General features: G+C 44.5%; 1 protein-coding gene across 2 annotated transcripts in view; it reads right to left on the bottom strand.

Annotated features, from left to right (window-relative positions):
- Positions 1-301: 301 nt before the first annotated feature.
- The window catches only part of MLXIP (MLX interacting protein), a 58078-nt gene continuing 38472 nt past the window's right edge, over positions 302-19907 (bottom strand). The window contains exons 10-17 of one of the 2 annotated variants that reach the window (XM_060269524.1): positions 16222-16343; positions 15914-16103; positions 13418-13530; positions 11585-11686; positions 10337-10464; positions 8786-8909; positions 6652-6781; positions 302-5345 (exon numbers count right to left, since the gene is read on the bottom strand). In XM_060269524.1, coding sequence (XP_060125507.1) covers positions 5230-5345; positions 6652-6781; positions 8786-8909; positions 10337-10464; positions 11585-11686; positions 13418-13530; positions 15914-16103; positions 16222-16343 — 1025 coding nt within the window. In that variant the 3' untranslated portion in view covers positions 302-5229. The remainder of the gene's footprint in view (positions 5346-6651; positions 6782-8785; positions 8910-10336; positions 10465-11584; positions 11687-13417; positions 13531-15913; positions 16104-16221; positions 16344-19907) is intronic. The other variant, XM_035097950.2, reaches the window with a different exon arrangement.

Raw genomic sequence — 19907 nt, 5'->3', positions numbered from 1 at the left:
ACCTCCAGAACTCAAGTGTTCTGTCCCCAGTCCTGGGCTTTTTTAAGATCCCAGAGAAAGATTAGTTTTACACAAAGAAGCACAAGATGGGTGGTGGGGCTCAAAGAGACTTGTCTCAGACTCAGCATCGTAAGAGGCAGCAGCCACAATTTAATGTTGCATCTTAATTGCTTGGAGCTCTCATCACACTTTCCAGCTCCCTAATCCTCTGGATGGGGCAGAGCAGAAGTCTAAACCAGATGAATGACCACAGAGACTCTATGCCTCCACTGAAACCTGACACAATACAAGACACGCCATGGAATCCTAAAAAAGAGAGAGTATTTATTTTGGTTGTAGAAAAGTGCAATTGCATTGTTGAAAGAGACCAAACCAAGAGGTTGCCATGGAGCACCATTTTCATGCAACAAAAAAAATCTTATCTTCCACAAGGCTGAAAGGAGGGGCAGGTCTGAGATCTTCCCACAGCTTGTTAAAAAGGAAAAGAAATACAACCAATTAATTATAAAAAGCTTTTATCGTTTGCAGTTGCAAAACAAGCAATTTTGCCCAGAACAATAATTGAGGAAATATACAAATTATCTGTACTGCTTCCAACCCCATTTATTAAGCAAAATGCAACTTTATGAGCATCATTCAGATTAAAGCAAGTCCCAAAATATCCACAACCTTCCAAAGAACAGTCATATGGAAACTACCTCTCTGCATCACTGGTACCTTTTCAAAGCCATACAGAATCTTGATTGCTCACTTACTCATCACCACCTGTCTGGCTGAGGAAAATGATGGTGGAGTTCATAAGAAAAAGGTTCACCTGAGCAAAGGTAGGCAGTGTTAAGCATCTCAGGAGTGATACCCTTAGGACAGGCATCCCCAAACTGCGGCCCTCCAGATGTTTTGGCCTACAACTCCCATGATCCCTAGCTAAAAGGACCAGTGGTCGGGGAAGATGGGAATTGTAGTCCAAAATATCTGGAGGGCCGAAGTTTGGGGATGCCTGCCTTAGGAGATTAAATGCCAAGGGGAAAGGGTTCTTCAACTCTTAACAGCCAGTCCAAGACACTTTTGCCCTGCCAAATGGCGTCACTGGACATCAGCTCCCACCATCTGTGGCCAGGATGTCAGGGGCTCATGGGAGTTCCCATCCCTGGTCCAAAAGGAATATTTTTTCTCTGGTTCAGCTCATGAGGTATGAAGACAGTTGGGATGAAACTATTGAACCAGCCTTCACCCAGCCTGGTGGCATTTATGCATTTTGGACCAACTACTCCCATCCCCTCCAGCCACCATGACCAACGTTCAGTGGCAACGGGAGCTGTAATTCAAACATCTGGAGGGCACAATGTTGAGGAAGATGGTCTTAAAAGGAAAAGGATCCTTGCCGTGTTCACATCTGGGTCAACCAAGCCACTGTATTCATGCCACTGTATGCTAAGAGAAACGGCCAAACCTTGTACACCCAGGGAGGCCCAGGCTGAGCAAAACTGTGTGCATGTGCCTATTGCAGAGCTCTTTTCCACAAAAAGAACTCTCGCGAACCCAACTCCATCTTTGCACTGAAGGCAAGTACCTGAGAGCAGCTTCTGAAAAGTAAAGAGGCTGACCTCTTTATGGTTTGCAGAGTAAAGATGCTCAGTGCTCCTGGGAAAGATGGATGTTCCGTTCCCAAGCTAAATGCACTTGCACAAAATCAAGAGCAGAAGGTAAACTGAAAACATTTCAGCAAATGGAGAGTTTAAAAACCTCTCTTGTTTGCAGAGTGCCACAACCTGAGAGCAGGGGAATGACAACGGGAAGCTCCTGAAACAGAGGAACACGGTACCTGCTGCTGTTCAGATGCTGTTCAGGTGTTGGACAGGAGTGAAATTTGAAGAAATGGGAGAGTAGAGGAACTCAGGGCCACAAACAGAGATGGTTCAGAGCAACTGCCCGCCCCCCACTACAGCTTGAGGTTTAGTGTCTTGTTTTTTTGGCAAGAATCCTCTTCAAATACTGCTATGGCTGCCAATGTCTGAGAAAAACATTGAAATAACAGAACTGGGTGAAAGGGAGGTCATAGTTCTTTTCACACAACAACAGGTCAACTAGTGGCCCAGAGCCTAAATCTGGCCCATGCGAGGAAGCTCCTACCTCTTTTATTAACTGTCAGGCCTGTATGAAATGATATGAGATGGTTCAGGAGCTTTCCTAACAATTTGGGGAAGGGAGAGAGAAAGGTGCTTGCTAGCTCTGTAGCTCCCTCCCTCCAATGCCACCAGAGCCAGCAGAAACCACCCTGCCCAAAAGAAATCACCTTGTCAGCTGCTCTGCAGATGTTGGCAACTGATGCTCTACTCCAACATTAGTTAGAATTCTTGGCAGGTCACAGGACAAAACTGTTGCTACATTTTTAGGTAGCCTGCAGCCATTCTGATGCTGAGAAAACCCATAGAGCAGGTTGGTTTTAAAATACTCCTCAACAGAAGAAGAGATTGCATTGCTTTGTGCATGGCGGTGGCTTCAGGGACAAGGTCCACTAAAAAGCATGCTGAGGGGAACTGGAGAAAGCTCCAGAGGAAGACCACACTATAAAGCATGTATGGTACCCAAGTAGGAGCTGAAGGGCTGAGAGAAGAGACCAGGAGTTGGGAAAGCTCAATCAGTAGAGCATGAGACTCGGGTTCAAGCCCAACACTGGAAAAAAGATTCCTGCATTGCAGAGGGTTGAACTAGATGACCCTTGTGGTTTCTTCCAATTCTATGATTCTAATCTGGTCCCACCTCCTGCAAATGTAGCTTACTGAGAGACAGCTATGAATGGAGGACCAGTTCCAAAGAGGAGGAAGCAGCGGTCCTAGATTAAGCAGAGCTCTGGTGAACTTTTAGGTTTTAAAAATACAGACTTTTAAAAAGCACTTCAGATATTATTATTATTATTATTATTATTATTATTATTATTATTATTTAAAAGTAGGGTGGAGCAAAATGCAAAGTGCAGATACAACTGGGTTAAGAAGAGTTGGGGAAGAAGAATGATTCACAGTATCAGGCCAGCCTCCTGCATAGCTGCATGGAGTTCTTCTAGAACAGATGTCCACACAGACAAGACACCACTATTCTAAATTAAATGCATCAAGCTGAAAAGGGCCTGGAAACAGGAAGCAGAATGGTATCTGTGCCAAATCTGCATTGTACATTCAGCAGCTATAAAATTCACAAATACTTATGAGTAGGGCTGCAATGTTTAATCAATTAATGGGTTATATTAATCGATTTTTAAAAAAACATGCTTTTTGACAAGCGAAAAAATTGCAGCAGACTGAATGCTGAAATGTATCTTGTTATAAATTATAAAGACTGTAGATGACAAGCAGAATCTTAAGAGGCATTTCTTTTATACCCCACACCCCAAGCATACATTCTTTTTAGATGCTGTCTGCATATGGCCATATGTCATCATTTTAGTAGAGGTAGAAGCAGGCTGTGGGACACATCTCTCCCCACCCCCCACCCCCCAAAAACAGCCTGCCTCTCATGCATAAATTCCCTCTGCTGGCCTTAAACCTTGGTTAATGTTAATCAGAGCCTGAAGTGACCTCCTGGTTAAGGAATATTATAGCTGAGCAGGGTGATAGTAACAGAAGTGGCTTTTAAATGGCTAGAACAGGGGTGGCCACCTCCCAAGAGACTCTGATCTACTCACAGAGTTAAAAACTGGGAGTGATCTACCCCCTTTGGGGGAGGGTTCAGGTCAAAGCTGTTGAGTTTTTTTAAGGGAAGCCCTGTTTTGGGGGGTTTAGGTCAAACTTGTTGAGCTGGTCATAGTTCAGCTTTTTTTAGGGAGGAGGAAAATTTTGGGTGAGCTTTTTTTAGGGGTGCCAGTGATCTAGCAGTGATCTACCACAGACATCCAGTGATCTACTGGTAGATCACAATCTACCTGTTGGACATGCCTGGGCTAGAACATAGCATGTTTCTAGGGATATATTTCCTAAAGTTAAAAAGACAGTTCACATCTCTCTGGTGGCACTAAGTCATTTGTGTTGGGCTTTCAGGCACAGGCCTGTGGCTTGGGGCAACCAAGTAGCCACTGAAGGTGACCAGGCAGGTAAGTTTTGTTTTGGAAGCCATCAGCATGCCAATATATGCTAATAAGATGTGTGGGCAGGCAGGCTACTGAACCTTTTGCTGATGGGCTAGTAACTTTTGTGAACCCCTTTGCAAGGCTAACACACAGCCTAGAGCTTAAACTAGTTGCACAGGAGTAAAAAGGTCTCTGTTTCAGAACAGAATGAGCAGAGCTTAAAGAAACACTCTCCCGTGTAAAGGGGGTGGGCGTGTCAGCATATCTTGGCTCCCCAAAGGCTACAAAGCTAGAGGGGATTTCACATTAACAAAAGACATCCTGCATTCTGGGTACCGTTGTGAATTTTTAAAACATTTTCTCCTTTGGTTATGAATGTATTTCCCACCCTAGTCACCAGTCAGGATCCAAAGGACTGCTTCTGATGCACCTGAACGTCTGCCGGGGTCGAGGAGGTGACAAGCGAACACTATGCCCTTCCCCCCCTTCCCAAAGCCATTTCAAAATCTGCAGGGGAAGCCCCCTTCATAAGAACAGGAGAAGAGCTCATCTAGTCCAGCATCCTGTTCCCACCATAGCCAACCAACATAGCTTAGCTCTGGTTCAAAGGTGGTTTGCCTTTTACTATGGCAGCAGGAAGGAACTTTATGCTCCGTTTCCTGCCAATATGGGTCACGTGGATGCGTAAGTCTTAGCCAGTAAAGGCTGAAGCCAGAATCCCACGTAGAAGGGAGACCAAAAATCCAGGAACAAAATATAAAAGCAAGTTATATTTCACAAAGATGGAAACACATTTCCCTTTTAACACATGGCTCTTCGTCGTGCCTCTGCCCCCTCCATCCCCATCTCCGAGCCATGATGCCTGAGGTCAAGTTGCAGAAAAACATCAGCACTGCATATATTTTCAGTATGTTGCATTGAAGTAGTGCTTCTATTGCTGGGTGCAGATATCTCACTCTGCGTTATTTACCTGAGTTGGCTTTCCCGTTTGACTAAACCCAAGCACAGTATTTAACAATTGGCTCCCCCCACCGCCACACATCTTTCTCAGCCAAGTGCCAAGGCCCCCCATGTGCTGGAAGTTGGATCGACCACAAGGAAGTCTCTCTGGGCCTCGGTAAGGCTTGGGCATCTGTCGCGGCTTGAGGTCAGGCTGTTGCCTTTGGTTAGGTTTCTGCTTTGTTGAGCTTGCGCATTGCCTCGGTAGCTTGTTCTGGCAAGCGAGACGGGTCAGAGAGAATGGAGGTGGTTGTGCTCAAGTGGCGAAGAGTGTTCAGAACCACTACGGATGGGAAGAGAAGCAAAAGAAAGAAACCAAGATTTGACAAAAGAAGTGATGCAAGCTCAAGGGTGCTTTGCAGTAAAATTCCAACAAAGACAAACACAGATGCACATACTAAGTGTGACCACAGCTGCACAGGAGAGATTCTTGCAACGGAACAGGTCTATCATAAAAGTATCCAGCTTGGGCTGTAATGGACCCTAGTTTATTTGATGCAACACAGAGGGTGTTGTACCTCACTGAACTGTGCATCACTCAAAACTATTGTGGGCTGGTGGTTCCCTGCTCTGGAAGGTGGGCACACTACCTGTTCTACCAGGGGTTGAGCTCACTGCAAAGGAGCAGCTGTGCAGTTTGAGGTTGTTGCTTGATACCAACTTATCCCTGGAAGAGCAAGCGGCTCAGTCCTCTCTTAAGCTGTGCCATCTTCCACCTCACCCCACATCTGTTTTCTTTCCGAATACTTTTTTGCACTTCTTGCCAACATTGGAGTTCCTCCAAGCCTGATGATACCCTCCCTCTTCTTTAGTCTACTAAGGATCCACAGTCAAAGAGTGAGTTTGCTCTTAGCACATGGGATCCTGCTGTTCCATGGGGCTTCCAGTTTGGTTAGTTGCAGTAATGTAGTAGGATCCATTGCTCCCCACCATTCACTAGGTCTCAGAATGTACACATTTTTTGTGGAAAATCATGTCCATCATTGCTTGGTGCTTTTGCTCTCAAAAGGAATTTCCATTTGACAAGCAATTTGAGAGAAAATTTTGAATTCATAGATATTCAGAATCATTTGACACTATCTTGCTTTTAATCGCCTCAGATTTTGACACCCACCCCCCAAGCCAAAAATACTTGGGGGGAAATCCTCTCCATTTGTCTGATCTCTTCTATCTCTGCCAACCACCACAGAGCAAACAAGGAAGTAAAAAATGATCTCTTTTAGGATATCTGAATCTGTGGTGTGTATAGAGAGGTTTGGGTACTAATTCATTGTGTTTGGATATGTAAACTTTCACATACTAAATGTTCATAAAGCAGGACTTGAATGTACAGAATTCAAGTTGGCTTTTTTTTTACGTGCAAACGGAAAAATCTCCCCCTAGTACTGCTGGACTAAAAACTCCCAGCTTCCCTGACCATTAGATGTGCTAATTTGGGCTAATGAAAGTCTTACTCCAAATCAGACTACAGCAGACTGAGTTAACAGCCTTGACCGAGACTCTCCAGTGATGTTTCAGCTACCACTATGATGCTCCAGGAGGGAATATGGGATAAACAACCCCTTGGAAACTCCCAACTCCTTACTTACTTGGCCTCAAGACAGGCAGGGAGCAGTGCTGGTCTACCCATGCCAATGCTGTCTGGTTCAACTCTTCTAAGCTGGTTGTAGAGACCATTCCGTTGAATGTTTCAAACAATGGGTTAATTATGATGCTGAACTGCACAGCAATGTGAGTTAAGGGGAAAGTAAATACGCACTCATATTTTTGCAACAGAAATGCACAACAGAGACTGTTCTAGAATTCATCGTGCATCTGGGTGAGGGCAGTTATGGCAACTAAGTCTTGACAAAGGAAACACATTGCTTAAAATGGGGCACTGTGTGAACTGCTTTAGCAATCCCTAATGTACGTGCGCTTTCAGAACTCCGTCCAGAACCATGAGGACTAGGATAATGCTCTTTAACAAAATTTAAAATTCTGGGGTTCTTTGGAAGCCACTAAATTTTCCATTAGAGGCCACTTTTCTACAGTGTCCTGCTCCACTTCCTCACTTGCTCTCAAAAGGCCTTCATGCCACGCAGAATTGACTCACCTGAATGCCTTTTTATCTTATGTATGGTGGCTTACCAAATAAAACTGCTACACTACACATGGAATTCATGGCTATCGGATGTGCTGTCAGCTACTGGTGGCTTTTGAATGGGGTGGAACAAGGTGATGGGCAGATCAGTTAACAGGGAGAAAAGCAACGGGGCAGCTGAATGGAACCTGGATGCTCAGAGGCTTGAATCTTCAGAGTACCAGGCACAGGGGACAGACCAGAGGCGTAGACTGGCATGGTGAGTGCCCTGAATGAAGAGTTTGCTGCCTCCTGCCAAAATGGGACGCTGGGCTGATGGCCCAACCCTTGCACAGCCCATTACTTTGTAGTGGGGCATCCCCATTATGGGAAACACAACACAATGAGGCTTGGCTGATGCTTACAGCAAGATCTTTTGGGTACTAGGCAAACACCCTTTTATTCTCCTAGGCCTTTTAGAACTACTGTACGTTTTTTGCCCACGGAATGGATTGTTTCTACTGGACTTTAAACTCTGTAATTGATACCTTGTGCTGGTTTCGGGGGCAGGAAATTGAATTGCTCGTTTCAATTTGTTTTTCAACATTTGTACTTTTAGCATTTTTGAACTTGGTACAAACCACCCTTAGGACTCTGTTGATTGGGCAATCAACAAATGCTCTAAGCAAATAAATAAGAGATTTCCCATCAGTTAACTTTCTAGCCATGTTTGATGCTGATGTCCATGCAGCTGTGGCTGGACAATTCTAACTGGTAGAAGCAGCAGCTGCTTGGGAAGCCAGAAGTCAAGAAGCAACAACTGGGGACAGCAATATTAGTTCCAGGCCAGTCCTGTAAATAGCTCTGTTCAAGGCTCAGACACATACAACGTCGTGAAATAGAAAGAAAAGAAAAATGCTTCCTTCCTGCCAGAGCCTTCCTGTCTGATATACATCACAGGAAATGAGAAGTTATAATCTTAAACTGAAGCCTGGAGAATCATCTCTCCACTATGTCAAAGCATCAAGGCTTCCGATGAGTTGTCTCTCCCACTGACGCAAAAAAATCCTCTTGGGCTTTTAAGGGAATTCAAAACCTAGAGAGCGCAACACATCTTGCTTGCCAAAGTGGTTTCTGGATGACATATTGCTTTCATTTCCAGGATGGGTGACCCCTTGCCGTGAAAGATACCAGCCTACTGCCATTTCCATTAAAAAGAACCCCAGCAGCCTATAAGTCACTTTTGAAAGTGGGAAATGCTGGCAAGGCAGAAGGCAGGCTCATATGACCCTCAGGCTTGGGTGGATTCAAGGGACAATCTAGTGGCATGCCTTGACTGCTAAAGCTAAGCTATAAATCTGCACCCTGAAGCAAGTGGCCTTTATCGCTAACTATGCACAAGACGTGGGTGCCCACAGCTCTGGAAGCTCAATGGCCCTTGGCAGTTCTAAGGGCTCTTATGTCATGCTAAGAGACTGCTCCTAATTCAGCAGCAGAGCATGCAAAAAGGCCCAGGGCCGAGTGGCTGCAGATGAAGCCTTTAAAAGACACCCTCAAGGAGCTGCCTGTCTGAGTAGATAGTGCTGAGATCAGTGAACTGAGATTAGGATCTGACCAGCAAACAAGGCAGGCTCTCATTTGCATGCATGGGAAAAGGATACGATCCAGAACTTCCAATTCTGCAGGGTCCTGCTCCTGACGTATTCCTCAAACATGCTCCGCATCTGATCAAACCTGTGCCGTGTGATGGGAACACCCGTAGCAGGGAGCTGCTGCTGGCAAGAACTGAAGAATAAAGAGAGAGAACTATGAAACGCTTCCCTCCACTGTAAGTCTGGGGGCTTTCAGGCTGGTGTTTATTGCGAGGTCTGTGCTGCTCACGCACACAAGTTTTTCTGCAGGGCTCACACAACGCTGCCAGCCCATATTCCCCCATCCCCTTAATCTAAACTTATTCTTTCCATAAAAAATTCAATAGGCTTAAAAAAATCTGCAACCAACGACCCATTTGTGATAGTTAAGTCCCCGCCTGGAAGCACCCACTGAAAGAAAAATATAGAACCAAAGATCACATAGGACTAAATAGCAAGAGATTGCTTTGTTCTGTTTTTCACCTGATCCAAACTAGGCTTTTTCAGGGGTGGCTCCTTGCTTACAGGAAAATTTCCCCTTTCAGCCATCAGAAGACCCTGCTTTTCTTCTCTGGGCTCAGAATGATTCTAACATTTTTACTGCTGTTGAGTATTATATAATCAGATCAGTTTTAACAGTGATTGTGCTTATGCTATTGGGGTTGAGGTGGCTCTGAGTATTGTGGCTGGGACAACCCAGCCAGAAGGGCGGGGTATAAATAAAAATTAGTAGTAGTAGTATTGTGGTGATTTCTTTCAGTAGCTTTATTCATTTGTTTGAAAGCATTTTCAGGATCCAAAGTGGCTTGCAGACAAAACAAAATATAAAAATCGGACAAAATTTAGAACCCTTGACATAAAATTACAGAACTGGAGAGAACATTAATTGAGCCAGACAGTTACCCAGCTAACTGCAAGGTCTGTTGAAAAAGATCAGTCTTCAGAGTATTCTGAATGTCTGCAATGTGGCAAATTTGGCAAAGTTCCAATGGGAGGGAGTTCCATAGCCAGGAGGCCCCCGAAGGAGGACCCCTCCCTCGGGGACACCCACCTCACCAACCTAGAGCTTTTAAGGGAATTCAAAACCTAGAGAGCGCAACACATCCTGCTTGCCAAAGTGGTTTCTGGGTGACATATTGCTTTCATTTCCAGGATGGGTGACCCCGTGCCGTGAAAGATACCAGCCTACTGCCATTTCCATTAAAAAGAACCCCAGCAGCCTATAAGTCACTTTTGAAAGTGGGAACCAGGCTGGGGAAGGCCAATGCAGCTGGAAACAGTTGCTGCGACAGAGAAAAGGCTTTTGGGTTGACCCAGAAGGTGGCATTACTTGAAGACAGAAGAAAGTGCTGCTACCACCTAACACCCAGTCCATGCTTGTATACTAGGCAGCATTTACCGGGGTGTGCACTGGGACCAGTTAGGTTTCTGCAGAAACACAGCTGTGGGAATTCACTTCCTGAATCCCTCGTTTAGTATTATTCTGACATCCTTTTGTGCCTATACTGGTCCTGGTGGGAATGGTCCCCTGACTTTGGTAGAAAGGGAAAGAGAGAGCCCCATAAGGCTTTCAACCCTCACATGATGGCAGCATTCAGATCCTCAATCTCTTCCCGAAGGCGCTTGGCTTCTTCTTGCATCTGGGATCTCTCCTGTTGAAGCTTCGCGATATATTCCACCGTCTTCTGGAGTGTGAGGGCATGGCTGATCTGCAGCAGATACAAAAAGGCACCCATTGTGAGTGAGCTCAGCGAACTTGAGAGTCAATACAGTGAGGAGGGCAGAGTGTCAGTTCAAGCCTGCACTCAACCAGGCAGCTCCCTAACCTGGATTCAGTCTGTCAGTTGCCCTCTCGGCCTAGCTTAAACCTCACAGGGTTGTTTTGTGGATAAAGGTGTGGGGAGAGAACTATGTTTACTGTAAGGCTGTGTGCCTACAAAAGTTCAAGGAAAAGGAAGGAGGATGAGAAACCATTGGGGTGTGTCCATTTGCACACATGCGTGTGCATGCGCATGCACACACACACACAGAGCAGCATTTCTATGCCATGATTCTGTGGGAATGCAGGAAACTTGCAGCATGTAGAAATGGGAGCAGATTTCAGCATCCTGAGAAGCACATAAGAAAAGCCTGCTGGATCAGGCAAATAGCCCATCTAGTCTAGCATCCTGTTCTCAGTCGCCAACCAGTTTCCTGTGGGAGACCCTCTAGCAGAACAAAAACACTCTCCCCCACACCCCAGTTTCCAGCAACTGGTTCGCCAACCGTAAAGGCAGAGCACAGCCATAATAGCCAGAAGCCATTGAAAGCATTCTCCTCCATGAATTTGTTGAAACCTCTTTTAAAGCTATGCTTGTTGTCAGCCACCATGGTCTCCAGGGGGAGAGAGTTCCACAATTTAACTATGTGCTGCGTGAAAAAGCACTTTTATCAACAGCTTTCATTAGCAATACAAAACAAGCTTCTATCCCTTACAGATGTAAATATATGCTTCAAAGTGTGTAGGGCCATGGCTGTTCAAATCTCAGAAGCTAAAGGAGTGGGCTAGAATAAGATTTCTAGTGGTTAGGGCGGGGCTCCAGTTGCCTGAACAGCTCCTGCTCTTCCTTGTGACTGGCCAAACCAAAATAAATTACACTAATTAACCAAACTGGGAGAATATATTAAATTAAGACAAAAATCACTCCCGTTCCAAATGATGCACATTTGCTGAATACAGGTTGCCGGACTGTATAAGTTTATAAGAACTTCACGATTTGGTGGCTGCTGCCCGCACTAGTAGGTGAGAGAGATGGAGCAGGAGATGGAGGGTCCCAGCACACAGCTTACCGATTTAGAGTTTGCTGACACCAAGCTGTTCAGGGTGCTAAAGCCGATCTTAATATTGAACCTTCGCTTCTGTTCTGCTGAAATATGCTTCATCCTGCGACTCTGTACCAAGTAAAAATGTGGCTCTTTTAGTTGCTTTCACAATCAACCTCTACAGTGGAGCTTTGCCACAATACCAGGAAGAGCCCTTTCCCAATGCCAATGCCAACTTCTTGGCACAAGAAGGTTAATAAAAGACCAGAGACCAGCAGCTGTGAACAAGCCAAGGAGCAGCCAGGCCACAGAAAAAGATTGGTTAGGAAGGTTCAGAGTTCGATGGACTCAATGACAACCAGGTCGAAGACTCCAAAGCAACCCTGTCGTCCTTTTGGCTTAAGGAAGCCTTTGCCAACCTGGTGCCCTCCAGATGTTTTTGCACTACAACCCCCCTTAGACTGTGCTGGCTGGTGCTGATGGGAGCTACAGTTCAAAACATCTAGAGGGCACCAGGTTGGCAAAGCCTACCTTAATGTAACTAAGACTAGGGAAATAAAAAAATTCCTTCAGTAGCACCTTAAAGACCAACTAAGTTTTTATTTTGGTATGAGCTTTCGTGTGCATGCACACTTCTTCAGATACACTTGAAACAGAAGAGTCAGACCCTTATGTATATACAGAGGGTGGTGGGGGTGGGTGGGAATGGGTGATGGGCTGATGGGAGTGGTAAACCTGTAGATGGCTGTTAACGACTGATGATGACTGCAATTGGTCCTGCGGGGGAAAAGCAAGGGCTGAGGCGCTAAAGAAAGCTGATCATGCATAATGAGATAAGAATCAAATGTCTTTGTTCATCCCAGGTGGCTCCATGGTTTTAAGCTTGGTAATGAGTTCCAATTCAGCAACTTCTCTTTCCAGTCTGTTCCTGAAATTTTTCTGTAATAAAACAGCTGCTTTGAGATCTTGCATAGAATGTCCTGGGCGATTGAAGTGTTCTCCTACTGGTTTCTCTGTCTTGTGGTTCCTGATGTCAGATTTATGTCCATTTATCCTTTGGCGTAGGGTTTGGCCTGTTTGTCCAATATAGAGAGCTGAAGGGCACTGTTGGCATTTGATGGCATACACAATGTTAGAAGATGAGCAATTAAATAGTCCTGAGATGGTATGTTGGATGTTGTTGGGGCCAGTAATGATGTTGTCCGGGTGTATGTGGCAACAAAGTTGGCATCTGGGTTTATTGCAGGCTCTGGTACCAGTGTCCATGTTAAGTCTGGTGGTTGTATTATTGTGGGTGAGGAGTTGTTTAAGATTGGGTGGCTGTCTGTAGGCAATGAAAGCTCTTCCTCCCAGAGCTTGAGAAAGGGAGCTGTCATTGTTTCTCAAGCTCTGGGAGGAAGACCTTTCATTGCCTACAGACAGCCACCCATTCCCACCCACCCCCACCACCCTCTGTATATACATAAGGGTCTGACTCTTCTGTTTCAAGTGTATCTGAAGAAGTGTGCATGCACACGAAAGCTCATACCAAAATAAAAACTTAGTTGGTCTTTAAGGTGCTACTGAAGGAATTTTTTTATTTTGCTTCGACTCAGACCAACATGGCTACCTACCTGTAACTAAGACTAGGGAAGTGTAAGAAAAATAAACCCTTCTCTCCACATCCTCTGCAATCTTCATTGTACTTTTTTCTCCTTGAGGCAATGACCTGCCCTCATTCTTTGTAAAATAACCCTACTACTATATAAGCAACCATCCTTCAACCTACCCCAAGCTATCACATGCAGAAGAGTGGGTTCCTCCAGGCCATTAATGCTGTGATGGGTGAATAAAGGAACCACAAAAGGCCAAACCACCAACCTTAAAAGCAGTCATCTGAGGATCAGTTGCAGTTTTCCCTGAGCAGCTGTTCTGTGGGGACTGAGGGCTGGCACTGAGGTCCGAAGGGCATGGCGAGGCCTGACATTCTCGGCCTTTGAAAGAGGGGGGGGGGAGACAACCCACAATCAGTCCAAGGGAATTCCTGGCAACAAATTAAATGATCAAGCCGCAACTTCTCTAGGGATTTGATTGATATGCTAAAGAGCATTTTTAAAATATATATGTATTATCTATTTTGTTTAAAATATTTTTATACCAGCTTTCAAAGCAAAAGCCCTCTCAAGGTGGACAAGGAATAAAACCGTAACACAAAATATACAGATGGAAGTGCAATCAACTAAAGGAGCAGCAGCACTAAAATACCATTTCGATGCAACGGTCTGGTTCAGACATAATGCGAAAGTGAGGTTAATGTTAACCATAGTTACAGATGAGGTACCTGGTAGACAAATGCTTAACCCTTGGTTTATTCCATCACAGTTAAAAACACCAGCAAGAGCAGCCAGCTCTTGAGATTGGTTTGAATTTGTTGCTGCTCTTAACACTCTAGCTTTTGGGATGGTGAAGACTCTTTAACCAGAGTTAAGAAGAAGGGCCATGTTCTCACATAATCCTACAACATTGAGGTTTATAAACCACCTACAAACCTTGGTTAATGAGCAACCTTTAACCTGGGCTGGGTTCACACATTATGCTAAGCCAGTCTGATTAACATAATGCTCTTGCATTATGTGTGAACCAGGCCAATCTGGGGCTCCTTGGAACGTCTTCATCATTTTTTTCTCAGTGTCAGTAATAATGAACAAGTTTCCTCTAAAAAGGACACAATACTGTAACTGTCCTTTCCTCTGCCGGTGCACAGCTCTCCCTCCCCAATTCTCTTCTCCTTAAACTGTCCACAACATCAATGTCTCGCATTGAAAATAACTGATCTGTAGAAAGGACTTTGTGATCTGAAAACAGACGATGTACTTTTGTTAACTCAAGAAAATCTTTAATAAAAACAATAAAAAGGCAATGCGCACTCTTAGCTCACTCAGAGCAGAGGGAGAGTTCACAAAGCTTGCACAGAATGAACATGAGCCTGAGAACATGTCCAGGAATCCTCTGTCATTTTTCAGGAGCCCCATCTGGATGCACAGGGGATAAATGATGTGGCAGAGTTTCCCTAAGACAGAAAGCTTGAAAGCCACTTGTTCTAGAGCAGCCAAGCAGCCATGTCACTTTATTTTCATTCACCAGTAGGCAGTCTGTGAGCTACAGCAGTTCCTTTCCTCTACTCCCCATTCTCTGTTGTCCTGAGACCCTAGTCCTGGCAAGTATTCTCCTTTAGAATACTGGGCATGTACACATGCTTGCACGCACATGGTATCCTACTAGGGCTCAAGAGACGAACCAAAGTTCAACAAAGTACATGCTTTTCACACAGAAAAGTTCCACATTCTGTCCCTGCAGTCTCCAAGCAAAGGAATATCTGGGAAAGGCTGCTCTCTGTCCAAAATCCTGTCTAAGGCTGCTGCCAATCAGAATAGCAGCCTGGCATAAGGCAGTTTCATACAGTAATGACTGCTGTGTCTGGGATGGACTTAGCAGTCAGAATGAGCATGAGTGAGAATGAGTGAGTGTGTGAGAGGAAGATCTGGCCTGCCCAATGATTTATACACTTATCCAGACATCAATATCACCAAGAGCAGCACTTCTGCCAGTTTGGTTAGCTGGGCACTGAGACTACCATTTAGGCACCAGTCAAAACATTTGAGCTTATCAAGATATTTTTAAAGATTTTGCCAATTTAGCCAAACAAAGTTTAGTCTATTTAAAAGTGTTTTCATATTCTGGTTATTTGTTTTTTTATCTATTTATCTACTTTTAAATAACTTTTGAATCCACCCTTCATCAATTGTTCCTGGAGTGGATTACATGTTTTAAAACAATTTAGAAAAAACAGTCCAACCAAAATAAGACTAGACCATCATCTAAATTAAATACAGCATAAAAATTCCATCACACCAATTCCGGCAGCGGTTTTAATACATGGCTAACGCACTCTACTATGTAATGTAACGGGCAGTATTTATTTCAGAATGTTTTAAATAAATACACAAATATGTAAGTCTTTCCACCCATCATTCATAAGTTGATTTCTGCATTTGCATTGTGGGATATTCTCTGCCTGCAGCAGAGAACCATTTCACCAGATGGACACACCTTGAGGAGCCAAGCTCCCCACCACGCACTGTGGCGTGAGGGCCTCTCTCTGTCTGACATGGGGCACTCATGAGTTAAACAGAGCATTGCTGCAGGAAGAGTCCAGTGCTGAAAACAGAGGCTGCTGAAAACAGGCACTCAAGTTTCCATGGAGCTGATCAAGTGCCCTCTGAATCTTTGCAAATGCCTATGCCCAAATCCTCTTGATGCACATTTGAACGCAGCAAGGGATGCTTCCGTTCCAGGATTTGCATTTCTTCAACTTACTGGGTGAAGGCGAGGGGACCTGTGAGCAGGTCTTGTGGGGAGGGGCCTGCTCGCCTTTCACCAGCACTTCCTGGATTGCACTAGAAGAAAAAAGATGTGGAACAGCAGCTGGGACCGGCTGGGGGCTTGGAGACTGCTGGCCTGGGCTGCTGAGCAGAATACTGCTGTGGAATTCTGTTGCTCTGGGTGCCTGGGAACAAAAGGCAGAGAGAAAAACGCAAGGCATGTCTTGTACGTTGGCAGCTCCCAGCACCAGCTGCCCTGTCTTCCCCCATTCCCTGCCCCAAGACAGACATTGTGCTTCTTACTCTGGCCATTCCAGAAGGTGCAATTACAACATTGGGCTGAGACATCCTTGGGGCCCAAACCCCTTCTCTTTTCAATGGCGCTGGAGTTACAATCACAGCTCTGGACTGTCCCTGAAAGGCAGCTGAAAAACACAGCAGAAGGGGGAACCAGGAGAGGAAGAAGAAGAGAACCACAACTTAGGGAAGGAGCATGCTATGATGGAGCCACATTGGGGGTTTCCATCCAGCACTTAAAATGCACCATTTTAAGGTATAACATTATTCTTTACATTTTCAACATGTCCGCACATAAGCTTATCCCTGGCTAATAGTGGAAAAACTGTGGTTGTGGAATTAGAACAGACCTGTTGAAATCAATGAGACTATATTCCACCTACTCCACGAGGAAGTATTGATCTAACCCAATGATTTTCGCCTCCTGTGCTTTGCACTGTCCTTCAGAACATGGAGAGATGGAAGTGCAAATAACTAGATTACAGTCCATGGCATGGTACACTTGATATATGGGCCAGTTCATTTGTGACACACACGTGGTCCAATCCAGTTCAAGTGTATATAGACATAGTGTGAGTAGTAACCCCGCTGTGGGTCAGCACTCGTCATTTCTGGTCACATGTCCAACCTTCCCTTAAGAACTGAGCTCAGGAGAAAATGGTTATTTCCATTTCCAGCAGATGCTGGCTGCGCGCGTCTGCCCTTGGCCAGGATTCAGCCCTGCAGGGCGCTGATTGACTAGATTCTGTGACAATCACAAACTACCACCTCAGTGGTATTTTTTTAAAGAATGACAATTTTTTTAAAAAAGTTCCAGCTATTTAATGAGGAGAAATGGCACAAGTCTAGAGCCTGAGGAAACAGATATAAAGAAACAGGAAATGAAATGCTGGAGCCAGATAATTATGACACGGTTGATTAAATTATTGTCACAGGAATAGGGTGGGTCTTAAAAACACACTCATTTTGTCAAAGGCCAAGGTAAAAATTATCTCACCCCTTATATACCCAATCAACCACTGCATTCTGCAGGTGAAGGCCTCCTGCAGATGTCAGGAATTCCCTCGCCTTGAATATTAGACCAACACAGTCTCAGTTGTCTTTTTGGCACCTAGTGAAGACTTTCATCTTCCAACAAGCCTTTCAAGTTGAAATTTTTCCCCAGTCTGCATCTGTACTGGAATTGTTTTAATATGTTTGTCACTTGCCACCCTGGGCTTCTTTGGGAGAAAGGGTGAGAAATTAATAAACAAACAAATCCAATAACAAAGAGGAGCATCTTCAGCACACATCGGAAACTATATAACCAAGGAGCTGCCGCAGGGAAAGCCCTTTTATGGGCTGCTTGCATGAACTTCTGAGGGTGGTAGAACTACCAAGAGGATTTCCCTCTGCTGATCTTAACACCTGAGAGGGTTTTAAAGGAGAGAGTTGGTCTTTCAGGTATTTGGGGCCTATGTGTGTTATTTAGACAAGTAAAGGGGTGTGTGTGTGTGTAAGGAGACCTCACCCCACAGCAGGGCGGGAGGGAAGCTCTGGTTCCCGATTGTACCTATTCCTGACTGCAAGATCTGAACACAGATGTAAGTATTTATTTATAAGAGGCACAAGGACTACAGACTAAGAACATGGGGTAGGTTTGCCATTTTGCCACAGTGGTGCTCTATGGAAATCCCAACACAATGCATCTATCCCCGAATGCACCCTGTTTGGAAACTAAAGCCATTACAGAAGTATCAAAAACCGTCACACTTCTCCAGGATATTTGCAGCGACATTCTACATGAAAAACAAAATAGCAAATGAGTGTTTGAACCGATACGTCAGTCTTACTTATCTACTGCTTTGAAGTATGCACTTTAACATTGTGAAATCTCCTCAATTATCCAAAGCAGTCTTTTAAAATAATACAAATAATGAGAAAATTACAAAAAGAGAGAAGAACAGCTCCAGCTGATTAGCTGGCACCATCCTGTGGAGAAAGCTGAGATCCTAAAAATTATCTCTTTCTAACACAGTTCAGGCTTTCAGGCCCATTAAATAATGAAGCTTTGGAATGTATCAGAAGCAGGTCAGTAGCCTCATGTTACAAGAGGGGGAAACGAGTCACAGGCTGGGAGAGTTGCTTGGCCAGAGCTATTGAGTAACAAGAAGGCCAGCAGTGGCACCCAGGAGCTGTTGGGAGACCCCCAGAGAGGCTCAGCGGGAAAGCCTCTGTCCCATTTCCAATGCCTGCCAGCTGCAGTTATGGACAAGGGCAGAGAAAGGCCTCTGCGGAGCCAGCTGGAGGACACTGCCCTGAGCAAGTTCGAACAATGTGACTCCTTAGCATATGGCAGCCTGGTGGCACCAGACACCCGCGCCTATATGGCAAAGAGGTTTCGTAAAGGCAGCTTCTAAAGATAGCCTCATGTTATCAGAGTTAGAGCCCCACACTTCTCGCAGACAACAGGAAATTGACACAACTTGGGCATATAAATAAAAGTAACAAAATTGGACCATGAAATATTTACTGTTAAAAATGACAGTATGTCGTTTGTGTTTATTCTTTGTTCCTTCTTCATAAATAATTTTAAATAGAAGCCAGCAAAATGCTTTTTTGTGGGGAGGCCTCAAGCAGAGTCTGGTGGGCAGCGACGCCAAGAGCACTCCTGCCTGCAGCTCAGCGGAAAAGTGGCCTCCCTGCCCCTCAAGGGCCCTCGCTACTCTGTCTCTTGGCATTAGTTGCCCTGGTGCTATTTTTCTCCATGCCTGATGCCACGCTGTTAGTTTATAAACCTGGCTCCATGTGACTAGTTGCACATGGCCAAGGAGGCTTTGTGTGTCCTCAGCAGTGATACCACCCCATAACGTTGTGGGGAGTTTCAGAAACAGTTTGCGATATGGAAGGGAGGGAGATGCCTCTGAAGACCACTTGCAAGGGGGCAACAGTGGAAGCGGTTTCTTCCTTTCACGGCCTGCTTGTGGGATTCCTGGAGGCAACTGATTGACCTATCTATACAGTGGTACCTCTACTTACGAATGTTTCTACTTACGAATGGAGCTCCATCCGCCATCTTGGATGCGGTTTAGATAGGATTTTTTCTACTTACGAACTTTTAGATAGGGCTGCTTCGACTTACTAATTTTTTCTCCCAATGCATTCCTATGGGATTTGACTTACGATTTTTTTCGACTTACAAATGTGCGTTCGGAACGCATTAAATTCGTAAGTAGAGGTACCACTGTATATGACTTTTTCATCATTTTTAAATTATTTTTTTATAAAAATAACTATATTTATTTCATTCCACAGCACAACAATCAAAAAATGTCGATAAAAATGTCAATAGAAAACAAATACATCCATAACATTATGTTACAGGTGTCTTATTTATCGGTTCTTCCCTTCCCACCCCCACCCTCTCCCCACCCTATGCCCTCCCTCCCTTTACCTTCCCCGTCGACTTCTCAACCGTTTCTGAGTTTTTCCCTTATTGTTCCTTCTATATTCTCTACATACTATTTTTCTTGTTTACCTTAATTCTAATTTATTTTAACCTTAACTTTCTATTAATTCTTCATACTTTATGTATGCTATTGTTGTATCCTATCAAAATCCTTGACTGTATGTAGAACTTTTAAATATCTGATATGAGATTTGGTTTTTCTAATATATCTTATATATATATATATATATTTCATCTTTACCAA

This window comes from Zootoca vivipara, chromosome 17 (genome assembly GCF_963506605.1).
Source record: "Zootoca vivipara chromosome 17, rZooViv1.1, whole genome shotgun sequence".
NCBI lineage: Eukaryota > Metazoa > Chordata > Lepidosauria > Squamata > Lacertidae > Zootoca > Zootoca vivipara.
This window is presented reverse-complemented; position numbering and strand designations above follow the sequence as displayed.